The 23,685-nt window shown below is 38.6% G+C and overlaps 2 protein-coding genes across 4 annotated transcripts in view; both read right to left on the reverse strand.

Moving 5' to 3' along the window:
* Window positions 1–23,685, reverse strand: part of SNX12 (sorting nexin 12) — a 172,152-nt gene that overhangs the window by 2,827 nt on the left and 145,640 nt on the right. Inside the window, exons 6-7 of one of the 3 annotated variants that reach the window (XM_072744061.1) lie at window positions 18,294–18,415; window positions 17,629–17,678 (exon numbers count right to left, since the gene is read on the reverse strand). The exons of 1 other annotated variant lie outside the window; for it this stretch is intronic. In XM_072744061.1, coding sequence (XP_072600162.1) covers window positions 17,644–17,678; window positions 18,294–18,415 — 157 coding nt within the window. In that variant the 3' untranslated portion in view covers window positions 17,629–17,643. Of the gene's footprint in view, window positions 1–17,628; window positions 17,679–18,293; window positions 18,416–23,685 lie in introns of those variants that run through there. One more of the 3 variants, XM_072744062.1, reaches the window with a different exon arrangement.
* On the reverse strand, window positions 6,647–7,075 carry LOC112907621 (large ribosomal subunit protein eL39-like). Its single transcript, XM_072743646.1, has one exon. The coding sequence runs from the start codon at window positions 7,030–7,032 to the stop codon at window positions 6,880–6,882; it is 153 nt and encodes a 50-aa protein (XP_072599747.1). The 5' UTR covers window positions 7,033–7,075; the 3' UTR covers window positions 6,647–6,879.

Below are 23,685 nucleotides of genomic sequence, written 5' to 3' on the forward strand. Positions count from 1 at the left end.
TCACTATTATTTATATTCCCCCAAATAAATGAGAACATATAATGTTTGTCCTTCTCCGATTGACTTACTTCACTCAGCATAATACCCTCCAGTTCCATCCACGTTGAAGCAAATGGTGGGTATTTGTCATTTCTAATGGCTGAGTAATATTCCATTGTATACATAAACCACATCTTCTTTATCCATTCATCTTACCCCAAAGATACAGATGCAATGAAACGCCGGGACACCTGCACCCCAATGTTTATAGCAGCAATGTCCACAATAGCCAAACTGTGGAAGGAGCCTCAGTGTCCATCGAAAGTTAAATTTTTTAAAAAAGATTTATTTATTCATAAGAGACACAGATTAAGAGGAGAGGCAGAGACATAGGCAGAGGGAGAAGCAGGCTCCTCATAGGGAACCCCATGTGGGACTCGATCCCGGATCCGGGGATCACTACCTGAGCCAAAGGCAGGTGCCCAACCACTGAGCCACCCAGGCGTCCCAGATTTTATTTATTTATTCATGACAAACACACATACACACAGACACAGAGAGAGAATGAGAGAGAGAGAGAGAGAGAGAGAGAGAGAGAGGCAGAGGGAGAAGCAGGCTCCATGCAGGGAGCCCGACATGGGACTCGATCCCGGGACTCCAGATCACGCCCTGGGACGAAGGCAGCGCTAACCTCTGAGCCACCTGGGCTGCCCTCAATCGGTTCTTAATCATAATGGAGCAATAAGAGTTGTGAAGGTGTGGTTCTCCTTCATCAAGACATCTCAAGTATTAAAAATGGACCCAAATATTCTTATTTCCTTTAAATCATATATTATAAATATGGCACCCATGTATCTAACTAAAATCTAAATCCTTTTAAAAGTAATTGGTATTTTCAGCTATCTACAGCTCCATTTTGGCATTCTGTAAGTATTCATTGAGCACTGTTTATGTGTATAGCAGCTAGTATAGCAATGACAAGATTACAAAGGAACCAAAATGAAATCTTTGTCTTCCTAGTCTTAAAAATCTAGTTAGGGAGTAGGTACCTGGCTGGCTTAGTCAGTAGAGCATGTGACTTTTGATTTCAGGGTTGTGCGTTTAAGGCCTATACTGGGCATAGAGATTACTTTACAAAAATAAAATCTTAAAAAAAAAACCTAGTTAGAGAAAGAAAACACAATTCAATTAAAACAGTAATACACTGGGGCACCTAGGTGGCTCAGTCAGTTGAGTGACTGCCTCTTGATTTCAGCTCAGGTCATGATCTCAGAGTCCTAGGATCCAGTTCCACATAGGGCTCCACAGTCAGCACAGAATTGGCTTGTCCCTCTCCCTCACCCTCCACCCTTCCCCCTACGCTCTTTCTCTTTAAATAAATAATATTTTTAAAATTGTATTACATAGTGGTTGGGAGTGCAGTCTTCAGAGTTAGACCTAGGTTAAATTCCCAGCTCATCCACTGTGGCCTTGAACAAATCATCTAAAATCTGAGCCTCAGTTTCTGGATATAATATACATATTTCACAGGGTTGTCGTGATACTTAGGTGAAATTATGAAGTCAACTTTTCCTGCCTGGTACAAGGGAAGTGTTCAATGAAAACTTGACACATACTTAGAATAATATATTAGTGGGTATAATAATCATTTGGTTGCTTAGATTAGCTGACTGATTCGATTATGAGATTGACAAACTGATGTTTTAAATATTCAGGAAAAGGACATCAGTACACAGTGGAATATAGAAAGAAGCTTTCTTAGTTTGTAAGGGGTTAAGAAGTGGTTGGCAAGGAACTCAGGCTGTGCCTTGAAGGATGAAGAGTAGATGAGCTCTGGACCTACAAAGAGGCATGAAGTAGTCAGGGGCCCATACAGAGATGAGCTTAGCAAGTGTAGTGTTAGGCAGCAGTGGAAGATAAGATTGGGTAATAGATGGCTCCCCCTTGGAGTAAAGGGTGTCATAAATGTATTATCCAATATGTAAATAGTAATTCTTATCCTTGGTCATAAACTCACACTCAAGTCGAAAAATTTGGCCAATGACTTAGAAGCATTAGGTGGTGACCTCCAATTCCAGCATTCCCAGATTTTGTGAACAACTATCCCCATTGACCTATTCATCCCTTTCACAGATTTGTAGGATTCAACCACATTTCCTCACTCAGCTTTTATTTTTCCAGACGTTCCATAGTGCCCTCAATCATTATGGACTTCCTCTTTCAATATCTCTTTTCTGTGGTACAACGGCCACGTACAAACACTAATTTTTTTTTTTAAGTAAGCTCTATGTCCAATGTGGGACTTAAACTCACCACCCTGAGGTCAAGAGTCTACTGATTGAGCCAGCCAGATGCCTCCAAACACTAAAGTTTTTGTTTTTATTATCAAACAACTTAACATTAATGAAACCTGCAAAAAAGTTACCCATAATTCCTAACAAACTAACTATGTGGGTTTCAGCATGTTCTGTTATGGTCTTTGTCTATATTCAATTAGCATATAATTTTGCACTCTCTTTTTTTCATGATCAAATATTTTCTCAAATTACTACTACTGTTCAGAATTATCATTGTTCAGAATTATACTGTTCAGAATTATCATTGTTGGTAGTTGCATAATATTCCGTAGCACTGGCAGCTGAGTGGCTCATTTGGTTGAGCATCCAACTCTTGGTTTTGGCTCAGGTCAAGATCTTGGGGTAGTGAGATTGAGCCCCACCTCAGGCTTTGCATTCAGCAAGGAGTCTGCTTGAGATCCTCTCTCCCACTCTCCATCTGCCCCTCCCCCCACTTTTGCATGTACACATGCACAAGTGTGCTCTCTCAAATAAATAAATATTTTAAAAAATATTCCATAGCATTATGCAACATTATTTATGTAACCATTTGAACATTTATTCAGGTTGTTTCCAGTTTTCCTTTATTCTACGAAACATCATTCACACAATGTCTCAAAAAGAAAAAAACCCATGATGTTCTTATTTACTAGAATTACTTTCTTAGGCTTTGTTCCCAGGAGTGGGATTATTGAGTCAAAGATAATGAAGATATTTATAAACTTTGATACTTGTTACAGTGCTTCACCAAAGGAAATTTTTTTAAAGAAGATTTTCATTTATTTACTCATGAGATACACAGAGAGAAGACAGAGATATTGGCAGAGGGAGAAGCAAGCTCCCCACAGGGAGCCCGATGCAGAACTCATCCTGGAACTCCAGGACCATGTCCTGAGCCGAAGGCAGATGCCCAACTGCTGAGCCACCCAGGTGTCCCAAAGGAAAATTTTAAATCAATTTACAGTGCTATCAGTCATAGTAGAGTAAACCAGCTTTACCACAATTTCCACAGCATAGCTATCATTGTTTAAAGTTATTTGCTAATCAAAGTAGAAATTCATCGTGTATAATTAATAAACAGTTCAATAAATGTTCACAAAATGAACACACACATAGCAGCAACCACATCAAGAAACAAAACATTAGGAGTACCTGGGTGGTTCAGTGGTTGAGCACCTGCCTTTGGCTCAGGGCATGATCTTGGTCCGGGAATCAAGTCCCACATCCAGCTCCCTGCAAGGAGCCTGCTTCTCCCTATGTCTATGTCTCTGCCTCTCTCTCTCTCCATGTCTCTCATGAATAAATAAATAAAACCTTAAAAAAAATAAAAGAAACAAAAATTATCAGTCCCCAAGAAATACCCTTCCTGCTTCCTTCCAGTTACTATTCCCCTTCTAACAAGAGTGACTTCTGTCCTGACTTCTAACAGAGTAGACTTTAACCTGTTTCAGTACCTGATGTAAATGGAATCATACAGTATGTACTCTGTTGATATAAAATCTATATACCATAAAATTCCCCCCTTTAAAGTATACAATTCAGAGGCTCCCAGTTGGCTCAGTAGGTTAAGTGTTCAACTCTTGATTTTTGGCTCAGGTCTTGATCTCAGGGTCATTAGATTGAGTCCCATGGCAGACTCTGTGCTGGGCATGGAGCCTTAAGATTCTCTCTCTCCCTCTCCTTCTGCCCCTCCCCTCTCTAAAATTTTTTTTTAAAAATAAAGTATACAATTCAGTAGTTTTTAGTATAATCAGATGCACACATCTGTCATTACAATCAATTTTGTTACATTTAAAAAAATTTTTGGAGCATTTTCTTTTTTTCTTTTTTTGGTGCAAAATGGTGGTTTTACTAGGGTACAGGGATGGGACCCATGGGCAAAAAGAGCTGCTCCCCAATTTTAGAACATTTTCGTCATCCCACAAAAAAGACCTTTTCCTATTCCCAGTCATTCCCCATTTCCTACCAACCCCCTCACATGATCCCTAGGCAACCATGATTCTACTTCCCTTTTTTTAAAATTTTTTTTATTTATTTATGATAGTCACAGAGAGAGAGAGAGAGAGGCAGAGACATAGGCAGAGGGAGAAGCAGGCCCCATGCACCGGGAGCCCCATGTGGGACTCGATCCCGGGTCTCCAGGATCGTGCCCCAGGCCAAAGGCAGGCGCCAAACCGCTGTGCCACCCAGGGATCCCCTCTACTTCCCTTTTTATTGTCAATTAATGTTTCATTGTATGGAAATACATTTTATTTATCTGTTCATTAACCAATAGATGTTTGGGCTGTTTCTATGTTTTCTGGCTCTATGAATAATGCTGCTATGAACATCAGTGTACACGTTTTTCTGTGGACATGTTTTAAATTCTTTAGAGTACATATCTAGGAGTGGAACTTATGGATCATATGGTAACTCTATATTTAGCATCTTGAAGAACTAACAGACTGTTTTCTACAAGGGTTTTACCACTTTACATTCCCACCAGCAGTGGATGAGTGTTCTAATTACTCCACATTCTCACCAACACTTGTTATGAGCCATCTTTAAAATGTTTTTTAAAGATTATATTTATTGTGGTTTTGATTTGTATTTCCCTGATGGCCAGTGATGCGGAGCATTTTCTCATGTGCTTGCTGGCCAGTCTCTGTCTTCCTCTGTGAGATTTCTGTTCATGTCTTTTGCCCATTTCATGATTGGATTGTTTGTTTCTTTGCTGTTGAGTTTCATAAGTTCTTTATAGATCTTGGAAACTAGCCCTTTACCTGATACGTCATTTGCAAATATCTTCTCCCATTCTGTACGTTGTCTTTTAGTTTTGTTGACTGTTTCTTTTGCTGCACAAAAGCTTTTTATCTTAAGTCCCAATAATTCATTTTTTCTTTTGTTTCCCTTGCCTTCATAGATGTATCTTGCAAGAAGTTGCTGTGGCCAAGTTCAAAAAGGGTGTTGCCTATGTTCTCCTCTAGGATTTTGATTGATTTCTGTCTCACATTTAGATCTTTCCTCCACTTTGAGTTTATCTTTGTGTATGGTGAAAGAGAGTGGTCTAGTTTCATTCTTCTGCATGTGGATGTCCAATTTTCCCAGCACCATTTACTGAAGAGACTGTCCTTTTTCCAGTGGATAGTTTTTTCTGCTTTGTCGAATATTAGTTGACCATAGATTTGAGGGCCCATTTCTGGGTTCTCTATTCTGTTCCATTTGATATATGTGTCTGTTTTTGTGCCAGTACCATACTGTCTTGATGAAACCACAATGAGATACCACCTCACACCAGTGAGAATGATGAAAATTAACAAGACAGGAAACAACAAATGTTGGAGAGGATGTGGAGAAAGGGGAACCCTCATGCACTGTTGATGGGAATGTGAACTGGTGCAGCCACTCTGGAAAACTATGTAGAGGTTCCTCAAAGAGTTAAAAATAGAAATGCTCTACGACCCAGCAATTGCACTGCTGGGGATTTACCCCAAAGATACAGATGCAGTGAAACAGCAGGACACCTGCACCCCAATGTTTATAGCAGCAATGTCCACAATAGCCAAACTATGGAAGGAGCCTCGGTGTCCATCGAAAGATGAATGGATAAAGAAGATATGATATATGTATACAATGGAATATTACTCAGCCATTAGAAATGACAAATACCCACCATTTGCTTCAATGTGGATAGAACTGAAGGGTATTATGCTGAGTGAAGTAAGTCAATCAGAGAATGACAAACATTATATGGTCTCATTCATTTGGGGAATACAAAAAAATAGTGAAAGGGAATAAAGGGGAAAGGAGAGAAAATGAGTGGGAAATATCAGAGAGAATGACAGAACACGAGAGACTCCTAACTCTGGGAAACGAACAAGGGGTAGTGGAAAGGGAGGTGGGTGGGGGGATGGGGTGACTGGGTGATGGGCACTGAGGGGGGCACTAGACAGGATGAGCACTGGGTGTTATGCTATATGTTGGCAAATCAAACTCCAATAAAAAAAATATACAAAAAAACTTAAATGCTAATCTCATGAAAAAAAATAAAGATTGTATATTTGAGAGAGAGAGCATGTGCGTGCATGCGCACACGAGCATGAGTAGGGAGAGGGGCAGAGGAACAAGCAGACTATCTGCTGAGTGGGGAATCCAACTTGGGGCTTGATCCCAGGACCCTGAGATCATGACCTGAGCTGAAGTAAGCCGATTAACCAACTGAACCACCCAGGCATCCCATAAACTTTCTTTTTAATCAGAGCCAACCTAGTAAGCATGAAGTGGTATCTTATTGTGGTTTTGATTTGTATTTCCCTAATGACTAATGATGTTGAGTATCTTCTCATATGCTTATTTGCCATTTGGATGTCTTTTTTTTTTTTTCAGCTGAAAGGTCTCACATTTATTACTGAACCAACCTACTGGTATAGTGGCATAGTAACAGAGAAAATCATTTCCTTGATAAGACATGTCTATTGGCCAGGTAGGAAGGATGTTTCCATATTGATAGGATAGGAACATGTGATCTCCATGCTTAAATATGTGTATCAATTATGTTTGCTATTTCATGATGTGCGATGCTTCCTCATAGACCCAGCTTAGTTCTCCAGTGCCTCCTCTTGGAGTTGTACCTGATTTTATTACCAGTTTTCATCCAAATCCACTGGGGAATAGGACGATTTTGCTTTTGTTTCTTGGCCAGGAATCGCTTGATTCTGAAAGTCTTGTGAGAAGACATGGCGATCACAGTCAACCACACGCAACCAGGATGGCGACAAAAAGGAGAGAGCGCATTTGGATGTCTTATTTGGAGAAAAATCTATTCAAATCCTTTGCCCGATTTCAATTGGGTTGTCTTTTTATTGTTAAGTTTTAAGGATTTTTTTCATATAGTCTAGACACTAGACCCTTAACAGATATAATTTGTAGGGTACCTGGCTGGCTCAGTCAGTGGATCATGTGACTCTTGGTCTCAGGGTTGTGAGTTCAAGCCCTACATTGGGTGTAGAGATGACTTAAAACCAAAATCCTAAAAAGAAAAAAAAAAGATATAAGGGATGCTTGGTGGTTGAGCCTTTGGCTCAGGGTTGGCCTTTGGCTCAGGGTGTGGTCGCGGGGTCCTGCAATTGAGTTCCACATCGGGCTTCCTGCATGGAGCCTGCTTCTTCCTCTGCCTGCGTCTCTGCCTCTCTCTCTCTCTCTCTCTGGTCTCTCATGAATGGACAAATAAAATTAAAAAAAAAGATATAAGATTTGTTTATATATATATTTTTTTAAATTAAGCTCTACAACCATCATGGGATATAGCTAGGCACTCCTTGTTAATATTTTTGCCCATTCTATGGGCTGTCTTTTTACTTTCCTTATAATGTCTTTTGATGCACAATTGTTTTTCATTTTGGTGAAGTTCAATTCATTTTTTCTTTGACTGCTTCTGCTTTAATTGCCACATATGAAAAAATACTGCCTAATCCGTGGTTACAAAGATTTATGCCTATGTTTCCTGCTAAGTTTTACGGTTTTATTTCTTATATTTAGGTCTTTGATCCATTTTGAGTTAATGTTTGTACAAGGTATGACATAGGGTCCAGATCCATCCTTTTGCATGTGGATATCAAGTGTCCTAACACCGTTTATTGAAAAGACTATTTTTTACCCCATTGAATTGTCTTGCATCCTTGTCAAAAATCAATTGACCACATATATGAGGATTTACTTATGGACATTCAATTCTGTTCCAATGACATATATGTCTATTTTTATGCCACTACCACACTGTCTTAGTTACTATTAGCTTTGTATTAAGTTCTGAAATCGGGAAATGTGAGTCCTTTAACTTTGTTCTTCTTTTTCAATATTGTTTTAGCTTTTCTGTCCCTTGAATTTCCATATGAAATTTAGGATCAGCTTGTTAGATTTTGCAAAGAAGACAGCTGGAATTTTGACAGGTATTACCTTAAATACATAGATCAATTTGAGGAATACTGCCATCTTAATAATATCAAATCGTCTGATCTGTGAACATGGGATGCATTTCCATCTTTTAAAGTCTTCTTTAATTTCTGTCTACAGTATTTCATAGTTTTTAGAGTGTAAGTTTTATACTACTTTTTATAAATTTATTCCAAAGTATATTATTCTTTTTGATGTTATTGTAGGTGTAATTCCTTTCTTAATTTCATTTTCAGTTTGTTCATTGCCCTTACAGAAATACAATTGAGGGGTGCCTGGCTGGCTCAATCAATAGAGCATGCTACTCTTGATCTCACAACAGTGATTTCAAACATAGAGATTACTTTAAAAAAAGAAAGAAATGTAATTTATATTTGTATATTGATTGTGTACTCTGCAGCCTCGTTGAACTCACTTAGCAGTCTCAAATAGTGTTTTAACAGATTCTTTAGGAGTTTCTCTTTTTTTAAAGTTTTTTATTCAGGTAAAGTATACATAACCTTTGCCACTTTAACCATTTTATTGAAGTAATCTCTACCCACAACTGTGAGTAATCCCTACCCCAGAGATGAGGCTTGAACTCACACCCCAGAGATCAAGAATCACATGCTCCACTGAGTGAGTCAGCCAGGCACCCTTCCTTAGGACTTTCTATATAAAAGATCATGTCACTTGCAAATAGAGATGATTTTACTTCTTCTCTTCCAATATGGATGCCTTTTATTTCTTTTCCTTGCCTAATTTCTCTAGCTCAAACTTCTAGTACAATGTTGAATAGAAACTGTGAGAGTAAACATCCTTGACTTGTTCCTGATCATATGGAGAACGTATTTAGTTTTTCACTAAGTATGATATTAACTGTGTGTTTTTATAGACACCCTTTACTAGACTGAGGAAGTACACTCAACATTAACTTTCTGAGATTCATCCATATTGTTGTGCATCACTGTCGATCATTAATTCTTAGCTGTATAGTATTCCTTTGTGGAAATATATCACAATTCATTCCTTCTATCTTGTTGATTGACTTGTTAGCTTATAGTTTTTAGCTACTACAAATAGTGCTTCTATGAATGTTCTAGTACATAGTATTTGTAGAACACATGTGCATAATCCTGTTAGTTATAGACTTAGCAGTGGACTTCCTGAGTCAGAAAATGTGAATATATTCAATTTTTGAAGTTTTATGTTCAAAGTTGTCAATCTTAATTTTGTAAGAATATTAATAGTACTAAGACACTGAAATTTAAAAGATTTCATAGGTTCATACACATACTTTAAAAAGGCAGGGGTGGAAGCTCTTCTTTGTAGAAGAATGCCAGGTAATAAATCTATAAGAAATGCTAGCACTAGAAAATCACCACTTTGCACTGACCAAAGTAATAACTGATTCAGACCAGGATCATTAATAGGTGATCCTTGAGGGCAGCCCCGGTGGTGCTGTGGTTTAGCGCCGCCTGCAGCCCAGGGCGTGATCCTGGAGACCCTGGATCGAGTCCCACATCGGGCTCTCTGGATGGAGACTGCTTCTCCCTCTCTCTCTCTCTCTCTCTCTCTCTCTCTCTCTCTCTGTGTGTCTCTCATGAATAAATAAAAAATAAAATCTTTAAAAAAATAGGTGATCCTTGAATGTTGGGAAATAGGATATTCACATGATCTCAAAGTATCACCCCTACAGATTACAAATTAAGTACACAGGGAAAGTTACCTGTATTAGTTTTCTATTTCTACTGTAACAAATAACTACACATTTACTTACTTAAAACAACACAAATTTATTATTCCATACTATATAGGTCAGAAGTCCAGGACTGTCTTGCTAGATTCAATGTAGGGCTTGAACTCATGATCCTGAGATCAACGCTTGATCTGAAATCAAGACTCAGACACTCAACTGACTCAGCTACCCAGGTGCCTCTGATTGAAATGAAAAAAAGACGACAGCTATAAAGGACATTATCGGGACCATTGGGGAAATCTGAATGTGGATTGTGTGTCAGTTGCCCCTAAAGTAAAATTTTTTAATTTTTAACGTTTTTAATTTTATTATTTATTTATTAAAGATTTTATTTATTCCTGAGAGATACAGAGAGAGAGGCAGAGACATAGGCAGAGACAGAAGCAGGCTCCCTCTGGGGAGCCTGATGCAGGATTTGATTCCTGGACACCACAATCACGACCTGAGCCAAAGCAGGGGCATCTGGCTGGCTCAGTCTGTAGAACACAGGACTCTTGATCTGGGGGTCATGAGTTCAAGCCCCATGTTGAGTGTAGAGATTACTTTTCTTAAAAATCAATTAAAAAATAAGTATTGCAAAAGCGAAATATGTTTATGAGAAAATAAAATTATACTGCCACCCAGTGTGATAACCACTCTTAACAGTTTCTTTTGAACGAACTAGGGGTGGTGGAAGGGGAGGAGGGCGGGGGGTGGGGGTGAATGGGTGACAGGCACTGAGGGGGGCACTTGACGGGATGAGCACTGGGTGTTATTCTGTATGTTGGTAAATTGAACACCAATAAAAAATAAATTTATTATTAAAAAACAGTTTCTTTTGTTTTCTTCCAGATTCTGTGTTTATACAAGAAAATATATGCATAATATAAACACATATATCCTTTAAAAATACAAATATAATTATAATATACATATTCTGCTCTTTCTTTTTTTCTTAAAAGTATACTTTGGACTGATTTCCAAATCATTACTCATAGACCCCCTCACTCACCTTTTTAAATGGCTAGTGTTCCAGTTTGGAGGGCCCATAATTTATTTAACCACTCCCCTACTTATGCACATTTATGTAGTTTCTAAGTTTCTTTTCCCAGCACAACATTTTAAATAATGGGTGCTTTACCATATTTTAACATTTGTGAAGGCAAGACTTGCTCTTTTCACAAAGAACTTCAAGCCATTTATTTCTCCAAGTGAAACAGTTACTCTAAGTCATTTCTGCTATAATGCTTATTTTGAAAATGAGAATTTGTTCCAAAGCAATTGACAGGCAACGATTTAAGCAAAATGCGAATTTTGCCTTTGCTTATGTGCAGTTTTGTCTGTTGGAAACAGTAAATGAATGCAGCAAACTGCACCCAGATTAACAAAGCCATGCAGGAATACACATAATGAACACATGCATACATTTGCAGACATCTACCAGCTACATCAGTTTACCACGTGTGTTATCTGTCACACTCATCCACATCTGGTGTTACAACTTCCTGTCAAATTTCAGATAACTTTTTTCCCACCATTTCACAGTAATTCACAAGCTAAAACCACTCAATGCTCACTTCCTCAAGCACACTTTAAGTATTTTTCAAGGTAAAGTACTATATTTATTATAGTATTCATATGTTTCTTGTCTTTTAACATGTGTAAAACTGTGATTCCATTTTTATTAACTTCCTATCATTTTTGTGTCACTGACACAGATTTTTAGTGTTGTGTCTCTAATCTTATTTTACCCATAAGCCATGTGGCTTTTATTGCAGTTTTATTGCTTTGTGATTTTTAGAAATGCATATGTTGCTTATTGCAGAACTGATTGTATTGAGTTTAAAGAAAAATTTTGTTGAGGTTCTTTTTTTTTTAATAAGATTTTATTTATTTATTCATAGAGACAGAGAGAGAGAGGCAGAGGAGAAGCAGGCATCATACAGAGAGAGCCTGATGTGGGACTCCATCCAGGGTCTCCAGGATCACACCCTGGGCTGCAGGCGGCGCTAAACCGCTGCGCCACCAGGGCTGCCCTTTTGTTGAGGTTCTGAGTGGAATCACAATAAATTCATAAATTTATTTTAAGAGAACTAATATATTTTTTAAAAAGTAAACTCTCAAAAAAAAAAAAAAAAAAGTAAACTCTCCACCCAACGGAACATAGGGTTTGAACTCACGACCCTGAGATCAAAAGTCACATGCTTTACCTACTGAACCAGCCAGGTGCTCCTACAGAACTAATATTCTTTTTTCGTTTTTAGATTTTATTTACTTATTCGTGAGAGACACAGAGAGAGGTAGAGAAACAGGCAGAGGGAGAAGCAGGCTCTCTGTAGGGAGCCAGATGTGGAACTCGATCCCGCCCTGAGCCAAAGGCAGATGCTCAACCACTGAGCCACCCAGGCATCCCTAGAACTAATATTCTTATATTTAGTTTTTATATCCAGAAACAAAAGATGTCTCTTTATTAAAGCCATATTATATTTCTCAGTTGAGCTTTGTCGTTTTTCTTAGGCCATATATATCTCTCATTGAATTTATTTTAAAATACTGTATACATATGTATTTATTACTATCGTGGATTGTTTTTTTTCTAACTAGTTATTTATGACGTACAAGATTGCTACTGACTTTTGCATATTTTTCTTACCTTGGGAATATTTAGGCATAAAACCACATCATCTGCAAGTAATATTTTTGTCTCTTCTTTTGAAATATTGATCCCTCTTATTTCTGTTTCAAATCTTACAGCACTAGCTAGAACACCCAAGACAATATTAAATAATAATTGCAATAACAAGCATCCTTATTTTATTTGCAGTTTAAAAGGGAGTAAGTATGGTGACTGTTAGTTTGGGATTCTCTACCACATTAAGAAAATATCCTTCAAAAAAAAAGAGAGCAAAAAAATCCTTCTATTTCTATTTTAAAAATTATTTCATTATAAATAGATGTTTACAACATTGTTCCACATAAGATGTTTTCTTTCATTTTCAATTCTCTCTTTTGTTTGGCATTATGCTAGCCACAAGTGAACATTTCAAACCTCTAGGCTTTTGCCCATACTGTCTCTTATTTGAAATGCCCCTTTCTTAGCTTAAAAATGCCTACTTAATGTTTCAAGACTGTATTATACAGGCCTCTTTTGTATTACAACAGACAAAAATCCTTCACTATATTGTACACCTGAAACTAATGTAACATATATTAAATACACTGGTTTTGAAATTCTTAAAAAAAGAAATCCAACTCAAAGTACTATAAACAAAAAAAGGAATAGATTGGCTCATCTAATTGGGAAGGGTAAGGAAAGTAAGCCTCTTTTCTCTTTCTGCCTCCTCACTACTCCTCTCTAGAAAGAAAATTGATTAACATGACTAATGACTTTAAGAGAAGATACTGGGTAGGTATGATTCAGCTCTTCCTACCTTCCCACTTTTGAGGCCATCCTGCCAGCAGAGAGGGTACATTCTGATTTGCTCTCTGTGAGGTTAGCCTTGGTTGCCTGACTAGTCAAGTCTCTCTAATTCAAGACAAAACGTGTTAAATAGGCTTACTTGGCCATAGATCTAAAGCCATGTTCACTAAACAGTTTTATCAGTAAGAATATTAACATTTTAATACCCATTTATTTGTCTCTTGTACCTTATTTCCAATTGGTTAGAAACTATGAAGGGGAAAATGGGAGCGTATGTAAAACCTTAGCATCCACTGCAAAGTCCCATCCTATCACTTCCATGAAGCTATTCTTTCTACTCCTCAGGTAGTACAAAGAACAAATCCCTTGTTCATCTGTTTATATATCTAACACAGCACTTCCTACATAAAAGGATAATAGTGTTCATGTTTTTGGTTTCCCCCACTAGGCAGGCCTTCTCATTTCATTCTTCTTCTAACCCCAGCACCTAGTATCTTGCTAAATCTCTAGCCTTTGTGAGGAAAAATAGATATTTCCTTTTTAATCACCTTTGATATAAAAGCTTCTCAAAAAGTTTTTGGAAATTTAGTTGGATTCCATTTACTAGTTTTTCATCTATATGCCTACTTACTAGGCTTTTAATAAATTCTTATTATTAGGAATGCTAACTCTTTAAGGAAAGCCACATTGCCCTTTATTTAGATGGTTTCCTTAATTACAGATTCTGCAAGATTGCCTCATGGAGAGGAGCCAGTATGATCCAAGGACCATTGACCTAGGTAAGAGAAAATGAACCAGCTCCTTCAGAAGAAAAGATAGAAGTATGCAAGTTTTAGAGCTGAGAGCCATGTGGGAAGAAAGAGCCACCAAAAACAGCAGTAAGAAGACAAAAACAGGGATCCCTGGGTGGCGCAGCCGTTCGGCGCGTGCCTTTGGCCCAGGGCGCGATCCTGGAGACCCGGGATCGAATCCCACATCGGGCTCCCGGTGCATGGAGCCTGCTTCTCCCTCTGCCTGTGTCTCTGCCTCTCTCTCTCTCTCTCTCTCTCTCTCTCTCTGTGACTATCATAAATAAATTTAAAAAAAAAAAAAAAAAAAGAAGACAAAAACATACTAATGTGCAAGAAGTGGGAGTGGTTATAAAAAGTATCTGGAAATAGTCACTTGCTAGCTGTGTGTTCATCTAGTAAGACATAACTTCAAAGTAGGGTGAACCTAACAGACCACAGCAATACAAGGTTCCTGCTTTGACATCTCTTAGAATCTGGTCCCATACAAAGATAAAATAGCAGTCTAAAGTACATAATATGGGTGTTTTCATTTAAATGTATTCCCAGGATAAGAATTTACAGTTAGGTGCAGCCCCGGTGGCGCAGCGGTTTAGCGCCGCCTGCAGCCCAGGGCGTGATCCTGGAGACCCTGGATCGAGTCCCACATCGGGCTCTCTGGATGGAGCCTGCTTCTCCCTCTGCCTGTGTCTCCTCTGCCTTTCATTCTCTCTCTGTGTCTCTATGAATAAATAAATAAAATCTTAAAAAAAAAGAATTTACAGTTAGATGTCAAAGGAAAGGCCAGATAAAAAGTTCTATGCAGGCTCCATTATAGAGTAGTGGATGGTGATGCTATTGAAGTCTTAAATCTAACCTTCAAGTTTTCAGGTTAAAAAAATATATATTTTTTAATGGAGGTATAATCAACATAACATTATATTAGTTTCAGATGTACAATATAATAATTTCATATTTGTATTTAATGCAAAGTGATCATCACTATAAGTCCAGCTAACATCCATCACCAAATGTAGGTATAAAATTATTTTTCTTGTGATGAGAACTTTTTAAGATCCACTATTTTCAATAGATAATTTTTTAAATATTTTATTTATTTATTCATGAGAGACACACAGAGAGGCAGAGACATAGGCAGAGGGAGAAGCAGGGTCCCTGTGGGGAGGCTGATGTGGGACTTGATCCCAGGACTTGATACTTGATCTCACGATAAAATTAAATTAATTTTAATTAATAAAATTAATTAATTTTAACATTAATTTTAATGTTAATTTTCATGACTTAGTCATTTTATAGCTGGAAACTTTTTCTCTTTAGACCCACTTCATGCATAAAAAAAATCATTTTAAATCATTTTACTCAAAGATCCAATCAACATAATCAACCTCCCTAGTGCTTGACTTGTAACAGAATGCCACTTATAATTTAACAATTGATACCAACTATTCTGCCACATTTATCTCTCCTTATTCTCTGTTCTTAATAGTAAGTGAGTTTAGTCATAGAATTAGTGAGAAAAGGAATGAATTTTAAACGTAATTCTTATTGCGTTTTTCTCATTATAGAATACCTGTACATGTTCATTATAGAAAATGGAAAAACATAAGGAAGAAAACAAATTTTAATTTTTCAAGCCTCTCAAGCCCTAAGAAAACCATTCCTAACATTTTTGAGTATTTCTTTCCAGTATTTTCCTGCATATGTTTATACAATTAGGGTCACATCAAATATTATATCTTGCTTTTTTTACTCATATTGTAAACTTCCTGTTTGTATGGGCTGAACTGTGTTTCTCCAAAATGTGTGTATGTTGACACCCTAACTCCCAGTACCTCAGAATGTGACTGCATTTGGAGATAGAGTCTTCAAAGAAGTGAAGTTATAATGAGGTGGGGGGGGAGGCCTGGGTGGCTCAGTAGCTGAGCATCTGCCTTTAGCTGGGGTCTTGATCCCAGGGTTCTGGGATTGAATCTAGCATCAGGCTCCCCATAGGGAGCCTGCTTCTCCTTCTGCCTATGTCTCTGTGTCTCTCATGAATAAATAAATACAATCTTTAAAAATAAAATAAAATAAGACCATTAGTGTGGGCCCTAATCCAATCTGACTGGTGTCCTTATAAGAGGAAATTTAGATACACAAAGAAACAGACATCAGGGATGGACACACACTGAAAAAAGATACTGTGAGGATACAGTGAGAAAGTGCCCATCTGGAGAGAGGCCTCAGAAGAACCCAAACTTGCCAACATCTTGATTTTGGACTTCTAGATTCCAAAACTATGAAAAACTAAATTCCTATTGTCTAAGTTGCCCAACATTTGTTATTTTATTGTGGCAGTTCTAGTAAACTATTATACTTCCATTGGACACTCTTCAAAATCTACTGTAATATCCTTTTATTAAAGTATTCTAAAAAAATAAAATAAAATATTCTAAAATAACTATTATGATAAATTTGTGTTGTTTTCACATATTCACCATTATATATATATATATATATATATATATATTTAAACTTTTTCTTTTTTTAAAGATTTTATTTATTTATTCATGAGAGACACATGGAGAGAGGCAGAGACAGACAGAGGGAGAAGCAGGCTCCAAGCAAGGAGCCTGATGTGGGACTTGATCCGGGGACCTGGGATAACACCCTGAGCCAAAGGCAAAGGCTCAACCACTGAGCGACCCAGGCATCCCCATATTCACTATTATAAAAAATGTTTCAATGAATAGGAAATTGGATATTCTTAGATATGTTTTTCTTTCTTTTTTTAAGGTAATCTCTACACCCAATTTGTGGCTCAAACTCAGGACCCTGAGATCAAGTATTGCATGTTCTACAGACTGAGCCAGTCAGGCACCCCCTCTTAGATATATCTTTCATCAAATAAGAACAGGTGAAGGGTGCCCCTTATAATACAATTAAGTAAATTCATTTTCTTTCTATCAGTTATAGTCCTGATATGAGGATTAGCCCTTCCCCTTCCATTAGATCTGAGAATTAGTCTGGGCTCTTCCTTAGATTAGATATTCAGGTTTCCTTAATAAAAACTTGGAGAATGTCCTTGTCCCATTAGTAATAATGCTATGCTCAGAGGGTGACATTTCTTGACTCTGTTCCCAACTCTTGGGGATCACTACCACAAAGTAGGAAATAAACATGGGTATAAATTTGAGGAAGAAGTGATGGTGGCAACAATTCCCTCCCTAGTGTAAGCATATTTAACCTATCCCATTTGTGACTCAGGTAGTCAGGATCCATTAGCTCCTGCCACAGTTTGAGATACTGTAATTTATAATAAGAAATATGTGTTTGGTCTTCACCCCTCTGACATTGAGCTCTTGTCATCCCTTGGAATTTCCTAAGGGATTAGAATGATCAAGGATCAAGGTGTCTTTTATTATGTTAATGAGCGACTTTTAGACCACACCTCAGGATGGGGGCTGGTTGCCAGGAAAACCAACCACATGATTATAGGGTAGGAACCTTTAGTTCCATCCTCTGACCTGTGGGGAGAGGAAAGGGGTGGAAGATCAGTCACCAATGGCCAGTGATGATTTACCAATCATTCTATGTAATGAAACCTCCATAAAGACCCAAAAGGACAGGGTTCAGAGAGCTTCAGAGCTGGTGAATACGTGGGGAGTGATACCCTCAGTACCCTTGGAAGCTCCAAGCCCTTTCCCTGTACTTTGCTTTATGTGTCTTTCACATCTGGCCGTTCCTAAATTATATCCTTTTATGATAAACTGGTAATCTAGTATGCAACATGTTTCTTTGAGTTCTGAGAGCTACTCTAGCACATTAGTCAAACCCAAGGAGTATGGAGGCCCAGAAAATTAAGGCCATTCCATCTCAAGTTTAGCGTTAGCACAAGTACAGCCATCTTAGCTTCGGCAGCCATCTCAGGCCCCTGTGAACAAGAGCTGAACTTTACTTCAGTTACAGGAAAAACCGCAGAACGCCCTTGACAGAACGCCCTTGACAGAAAGTTCCATATAGGAATGAAAACAGAGCTTAAGGAACTCCCCCACCCTTTCCCCCATATCGGAATGAAGAAATTCCTCCACCCCTTCTGGAAATCCCCTAGACCAGCCCATAAAAACCCAGCTGTAACCCACCTCGGGGTCCAAGTCCCAACTGTGCTGTGACGGGTATACTTGGGCCCAAGCTCGAGCTTGCTAATAAACCCTCCAGTGCTTGCATCGGTGTTGGCTCCTTGGTGGTTTCTCGGATTCGCAATCTTGGGCACAAGAGGGGGGTGATTAGAACCTCCAATCTAGAGCTAGTAGGTCAGAAGCACAGGTGACAACTTAGACTTGGAATTTGTGTCTCAAATTATAGGGAGGGCAGTCTTGTAGGACAGAGTCTATGGGATCTAAGGCCATCTCCAAGTAAATAGTTTCGGAATTGTGTTGAATTGTAGGACACCCAACTGGTGTCTGAGAATTGCTTGGTGGTGTGGGGGGGAAGACCCACACATGTTGTAACTGGGTATAGAATCATAGTCTTGAATTATGTACCTGTCAAGTATAGCTAGGTCAGAGGAGGGGCTACCATAAGCTGCAATGAATATAGAAAAGCCTATGATCGTAACTCTAAAGCTAAGTGAGAAAATATAGAACAAACTAATGGTTGCCAGAGGGAAGAGGAATGGGGGGAATAGACAGCATAGGTAAAGAGGATTAAGAAGTACAATCTTCCAGTTATAAAATAAATAAGACATGGGGATATAATGTACTGCACAGGAAATATAGTCAATAATATTGTAACAACTTTGTATGGTAAGAGATGATAACTAGACTTATTGTGACCATTTAATAACATATATAAATATTGAATCACTATATTGTACCCTTGAAACTTTGTATGTCAATTATTCTGCAATAAAATAAATAAATGAATAAAATAAATTTATTTATTTATTTAAATTTTTAGAAATTGATTAATTTATTTGAGAGAGAAACAGCATGAAAGGGAGGTGCAGAGTGAAAGAGAATCTCAAGCAGACTTCATGCTGAGTGCAGACCCCAATACTGACTTGATCTCATAATCTGAGATCATGACCTAGCCAAAATCAAGAGTCAGATGCTCAACTGACTGCAGACCCAGGCGTCTTCAAAATAAGTTTTTTTTAAAAAGAAAATAAGAGCAGAACTTACCTTGGAAGGGGCTTGAATTTTTAATGGAGACCTCAAATCATATGTTACTTAGACATCTTATGCTTAAACTCTCTGAAGCATGTCTTGTTGTTGATTACCTCTTCTTTTCATTTTATTCATTCAACAAAAGAATTATGAAGTTTCAGGACACCTGGGTGGCTCAATGGTTGAGCATCTGCCTTTGGCTCAGGGCATGATCCCGGAGTCCTGGGATGGAGTCCCACATTGGGCTCCCTGCAGGGAAACTACTTCTCCCTTTGCCTGTGTCTCTGCCTCTCTCTGCATGTGTCTCTTATGAATAAATAAATAAAATCTTTAAAAAAAAGAATTATTAAGTTTATATTACATGCCAGGCACTGCACTAAGATGTGAAAAGTCAAGGTCCCTATCTTCAAAGACTTTATAGTCTAGTGGGGAAGATTAACATGTGAGCAGATATTCCAATGTACTATAATAAAGGCTACTAGGTCTCAAAAGAAAGAACATGCCACAGTATATTAGGGGAAAAGGGCACAGAAAAGCCATCCAGAAAGAACTCACAGAAGAGGAAATGAAACCTACCAAATAATCTACAGGCTACAACAACACTGATTCCAAACCAAGAAGGTGGGATTTAATGGTTACAAATATTTTTTAAGTCATATATTGAATTTAAAAACTTAACCTCAAAAGAATTAGATGGGGTGAACTGACTGAAAACAATATGAAGAAAACTTGTAAGTAGTCATTGTTTAAGGGGGGAGGGGCAGAAGGAAAGAGAATTTTTTTTTTGGGAGAGAGAGAATCTTAAGCAGGCTCCATGCCCAGTGTGGAGCTGCACTCAGCGCTGTATCTCGCGACCCTGAGCTCATGACCTGAACCCAAATCAAGAGTTGTATGCTTAACTGAGCCACTCTAGTGCTCCAACCTGTAAATATTCATTGATAACAAGCTCTAAATGGGTCAACAATTTATGTATATTAGTTTTCTTTTGTTGTGTAACAAATTATTACAAATTTAGCAGCTTAAAACAATCCCATTTATTATCTCATTGTTTCTTATTTATTCATTTATTTATTTGAGAGAGAGAAAGTGAGAGCACATGCATGCACATAAGGTGGTGATGGGGAGGGCAGAGGGGGGAAGGAGAGAAATTCCCAAGTGGTTTCCACATCCAGTGCAGAGTGGGTCCCATGACCCTGAGATCAGGACCTGATTCAAAATCAAGAGTTGGTTGCTTATTCAACTGAGCCACACAGCTGCCCCTTTTATCTCATAGTTTCTGTGGGTAGGGAGAGCCAGCACAGATTAGCTGGGTTCACTGCTTAGAATCTCATTATGCTGAAATCAAGATACAGATCTTACTTGGCTTATGATGGAGTTATGTCACAATAAACTTAGTGTAAGTTGAGAATGAATTTATTTTTTTAAAGATTTTATTTAAAAAAATAAAGATTTTATTTATTCATTCATGACAGACACAGACAGGGAGAGGCAGAGACAGGCAGAAGCAGGCTCCATGCAGGGAGCCTGATGCGGGACTCGATCCTGGGACTATAGGACCATGCCCCGAGCCAAAGGCAGGCACTAAACTGCTGAGCCACCCAGGGATCCCCGAAAATGAATTTAATACACCTAACCTACTAAACATCATAGCTTAGCCTAGTCTACCTTAAACATGCTCGGAACATTTACATTAGCTTATAGTTGGGCAAAATCATCTAACACAAAGCTTATTTTACAACGAAGTGTTGATGTCTCCTGTAATTTATTAAATAGTGTACTAAAAGTGAAAAATGGAATGATTATATGGGTACAGAATGGTTGTAAGTACATTGGTTGTTTACTCTTGTGATTGCACAACTGACTGGGAGCTGTGGCTTGCTGCCACTGCCGGCATCAAGAGAGAATATTGCAGTGCATATCAATAGCCCAGGAAAAGACCAAAATTCAAAATATGGTTTCTATATAATGTGTATCACTTCTGCATCATCATAAAGTCAAAAAATTATAGGTCAAACCACCATAATTCGGGAACCAGGAGTTTGGGATGCTCTTCCAAGGTCACATAGTTATTGGCAGAATTCGGTTTCTTGTACTTGTTAGGACTGAGACTCTCAGCTCCTAGAGGCCACCAGCAGGTCTCTTCACAATGTTCTCTACATGGGCAGTTTATGGTATAGCAGTTTGCTTCTTCAAGGCTAACAAAAGAGTTTATGTTGCTCTCATTTGCTGAGATAGAGTCCTATATAACCTAAAGTAATCATGAGGGTGCTATATCATCACCTTTGCCATATTCTATGGATTAGAAGCAAGTCACAGTTTCTACAGCACTCAAGAGGAAGGGATTATACAGGGTGTGACAAACTGCATGTCATTTCAGGGTATGTCCACCACAGTAAAGCAGGTACTAAATATGATAGGAAAGGTAAAGTACCCATATTGTTCACTCAAACAACATTTACAGATGACCTACAATAGGCAAAGAACTTCATCTCTATACTTGAGGACATATAGGTAGCTATAAATAAGTTGGATATATACATACATTCTACACCAAAATACACCAAAATAAATTACATACGAATGAAAACAATTTTTTTAAGATTTTATTTATTTATTCATGAGAGACACACAGAGAGAGGCAGAGACACAGGCAGAGGGAGAAGCAGGCTCCATGCAGTGAGCCCAACACAGGACTCGATCCCAAGACTCCAGGATCACGCCCTGGGCCAAAGGCAGGCGCTAAACCAATGAGCCACCTAGGGATCCCCAAAAACAATTTTAATATAACAATGAAACCATAACTAACCATAACAGTACTAGGAGGAATCACAGGAAAAATTTTGTTTCTTATCTCAGAGCAGGGAGGGAAGATGCTCTTATTTTTAAGATTTTATTTATTTATTCATGAGAGAGGCAGATTCAGAGAGAGGCAGAGACATAGGCAGAGGGAGAGGCAGGCTCCATGCAGGGAGCCTGATGTGGGATCTGATCCCGTGGACTCTGGGATCCTGCCCTGAGCTGAAGACAAAGGCTCAACGGCTGAGCCACCCAGGCATCCCCTTATTTTATTTTTTTTTAAGTAATCTCCACACCTAATGTGGGGCTCAAACTTACAATCCCAAGATCAAGCGTGCCATGCTCTACAGACTGAGCCATCCAGGCACCCTGACAAAAGATTTTTAAATATAGTTTTAATATTTTTTGTGCTATGAGTGAAGTTAAGAATCTTTTCATATATTTCTGAGTCATGTATTTCCTTTTCTGTGCTCTATCTTTTGTTTCTTTTAAAATTGGGATAATGGGGACGCCTGGGTGGCTCAGCAGTTGAGTGTTTGCTTTTGACTCAGGGCACGATTCCAGAGTCCCAGGATCAAGTCCTGCACCAGGCCTCCCACAGGGAGCCTGCTTCTCCCTCTGCCTATGTCTCTGCCTCTTTCTTTCTGTGTCTTTCATGAATAAAAATTTTGTTTCTTAGAGCAGGGAGGGGAGATGCTTTTCTTTTTTTTTAAGATTTTATGTATTTATTCATGAGAGACACAGAAAGAAAGAGGCAGAGACATAGGCAGATGGAGAAGCAGGCTCCAGGTAGGAGGCCCCATGTCAGACTCCATCCTGGGACTCCGGAATCACACCCTGAACCAAAGGCAGATGCTCAACTGCTGAGCCACCCACGCATCCCTCAAATCCATTTTTAATTATTATTTTTTTTTAGCTGTACTTATTTTTAAAATGATGGGAATTCCACTTCCAAATGGCAATGTGAGGAATTCTGCACATCTGCTCTCAAGTGAAACACTGATAACTGGTAAAAATTATTTTTTAAACACACAAACAACCATTTAAACTCTCTGGAAATTGTCCTAAGGGCAGAGAGCAAATGAAAAACATATTTATCCAAGAAAATCTAAATCTGAGTAAGAAGAGTAAGAGTCTGGCATTTGAGTAAGACCTACAATCTCTTCCTTGACCCTGTTTCAGCATGACTGAAGCTCCACTCTCAGGTCCCAGTCAAGGATTATGGTACTTCCCCAGAAGGGGCATTTCTCAACCATTCCTAGCTCCAGTGGCAGAGGCTAAATTCCCAGCAATTGAGGCCAAGAGATAGAGGATTCCCTTCCTCTGCCCAGCCCCGAATCATAGAGGGGAGGCTCTAGCCAGGTGCAGTAGGACAAAAATACTGGAGCCCTGACGGCCCTTGCCCAGCTAGTTAGTAGGGTAGAGGTTTCACACTGGCAAACCAAGAAGACCAGAGGCTACTAGTCCTTTCCAGCACCCTGGTCATAAAATTGGGGTGTCACTCCAAAAGGCTACTGTCCCTGTCCAGATCTCCAGAGTAGAAGCTCAGAAATTTAGCATAGGAAGAGAG

Source organism: Vulpes vulpes, chromosome X (assembly GCF_048418805.1).
Source record: "Vulpes vulpes isolate BD-2025 chromosome X, VulVul3, whole genome shotgun sequence".
NCBI lineage: Eukaryota > Metazoa > Chordata > Mammalia > Carnivora > Canidae > Vulpes > Vulpes vulpes.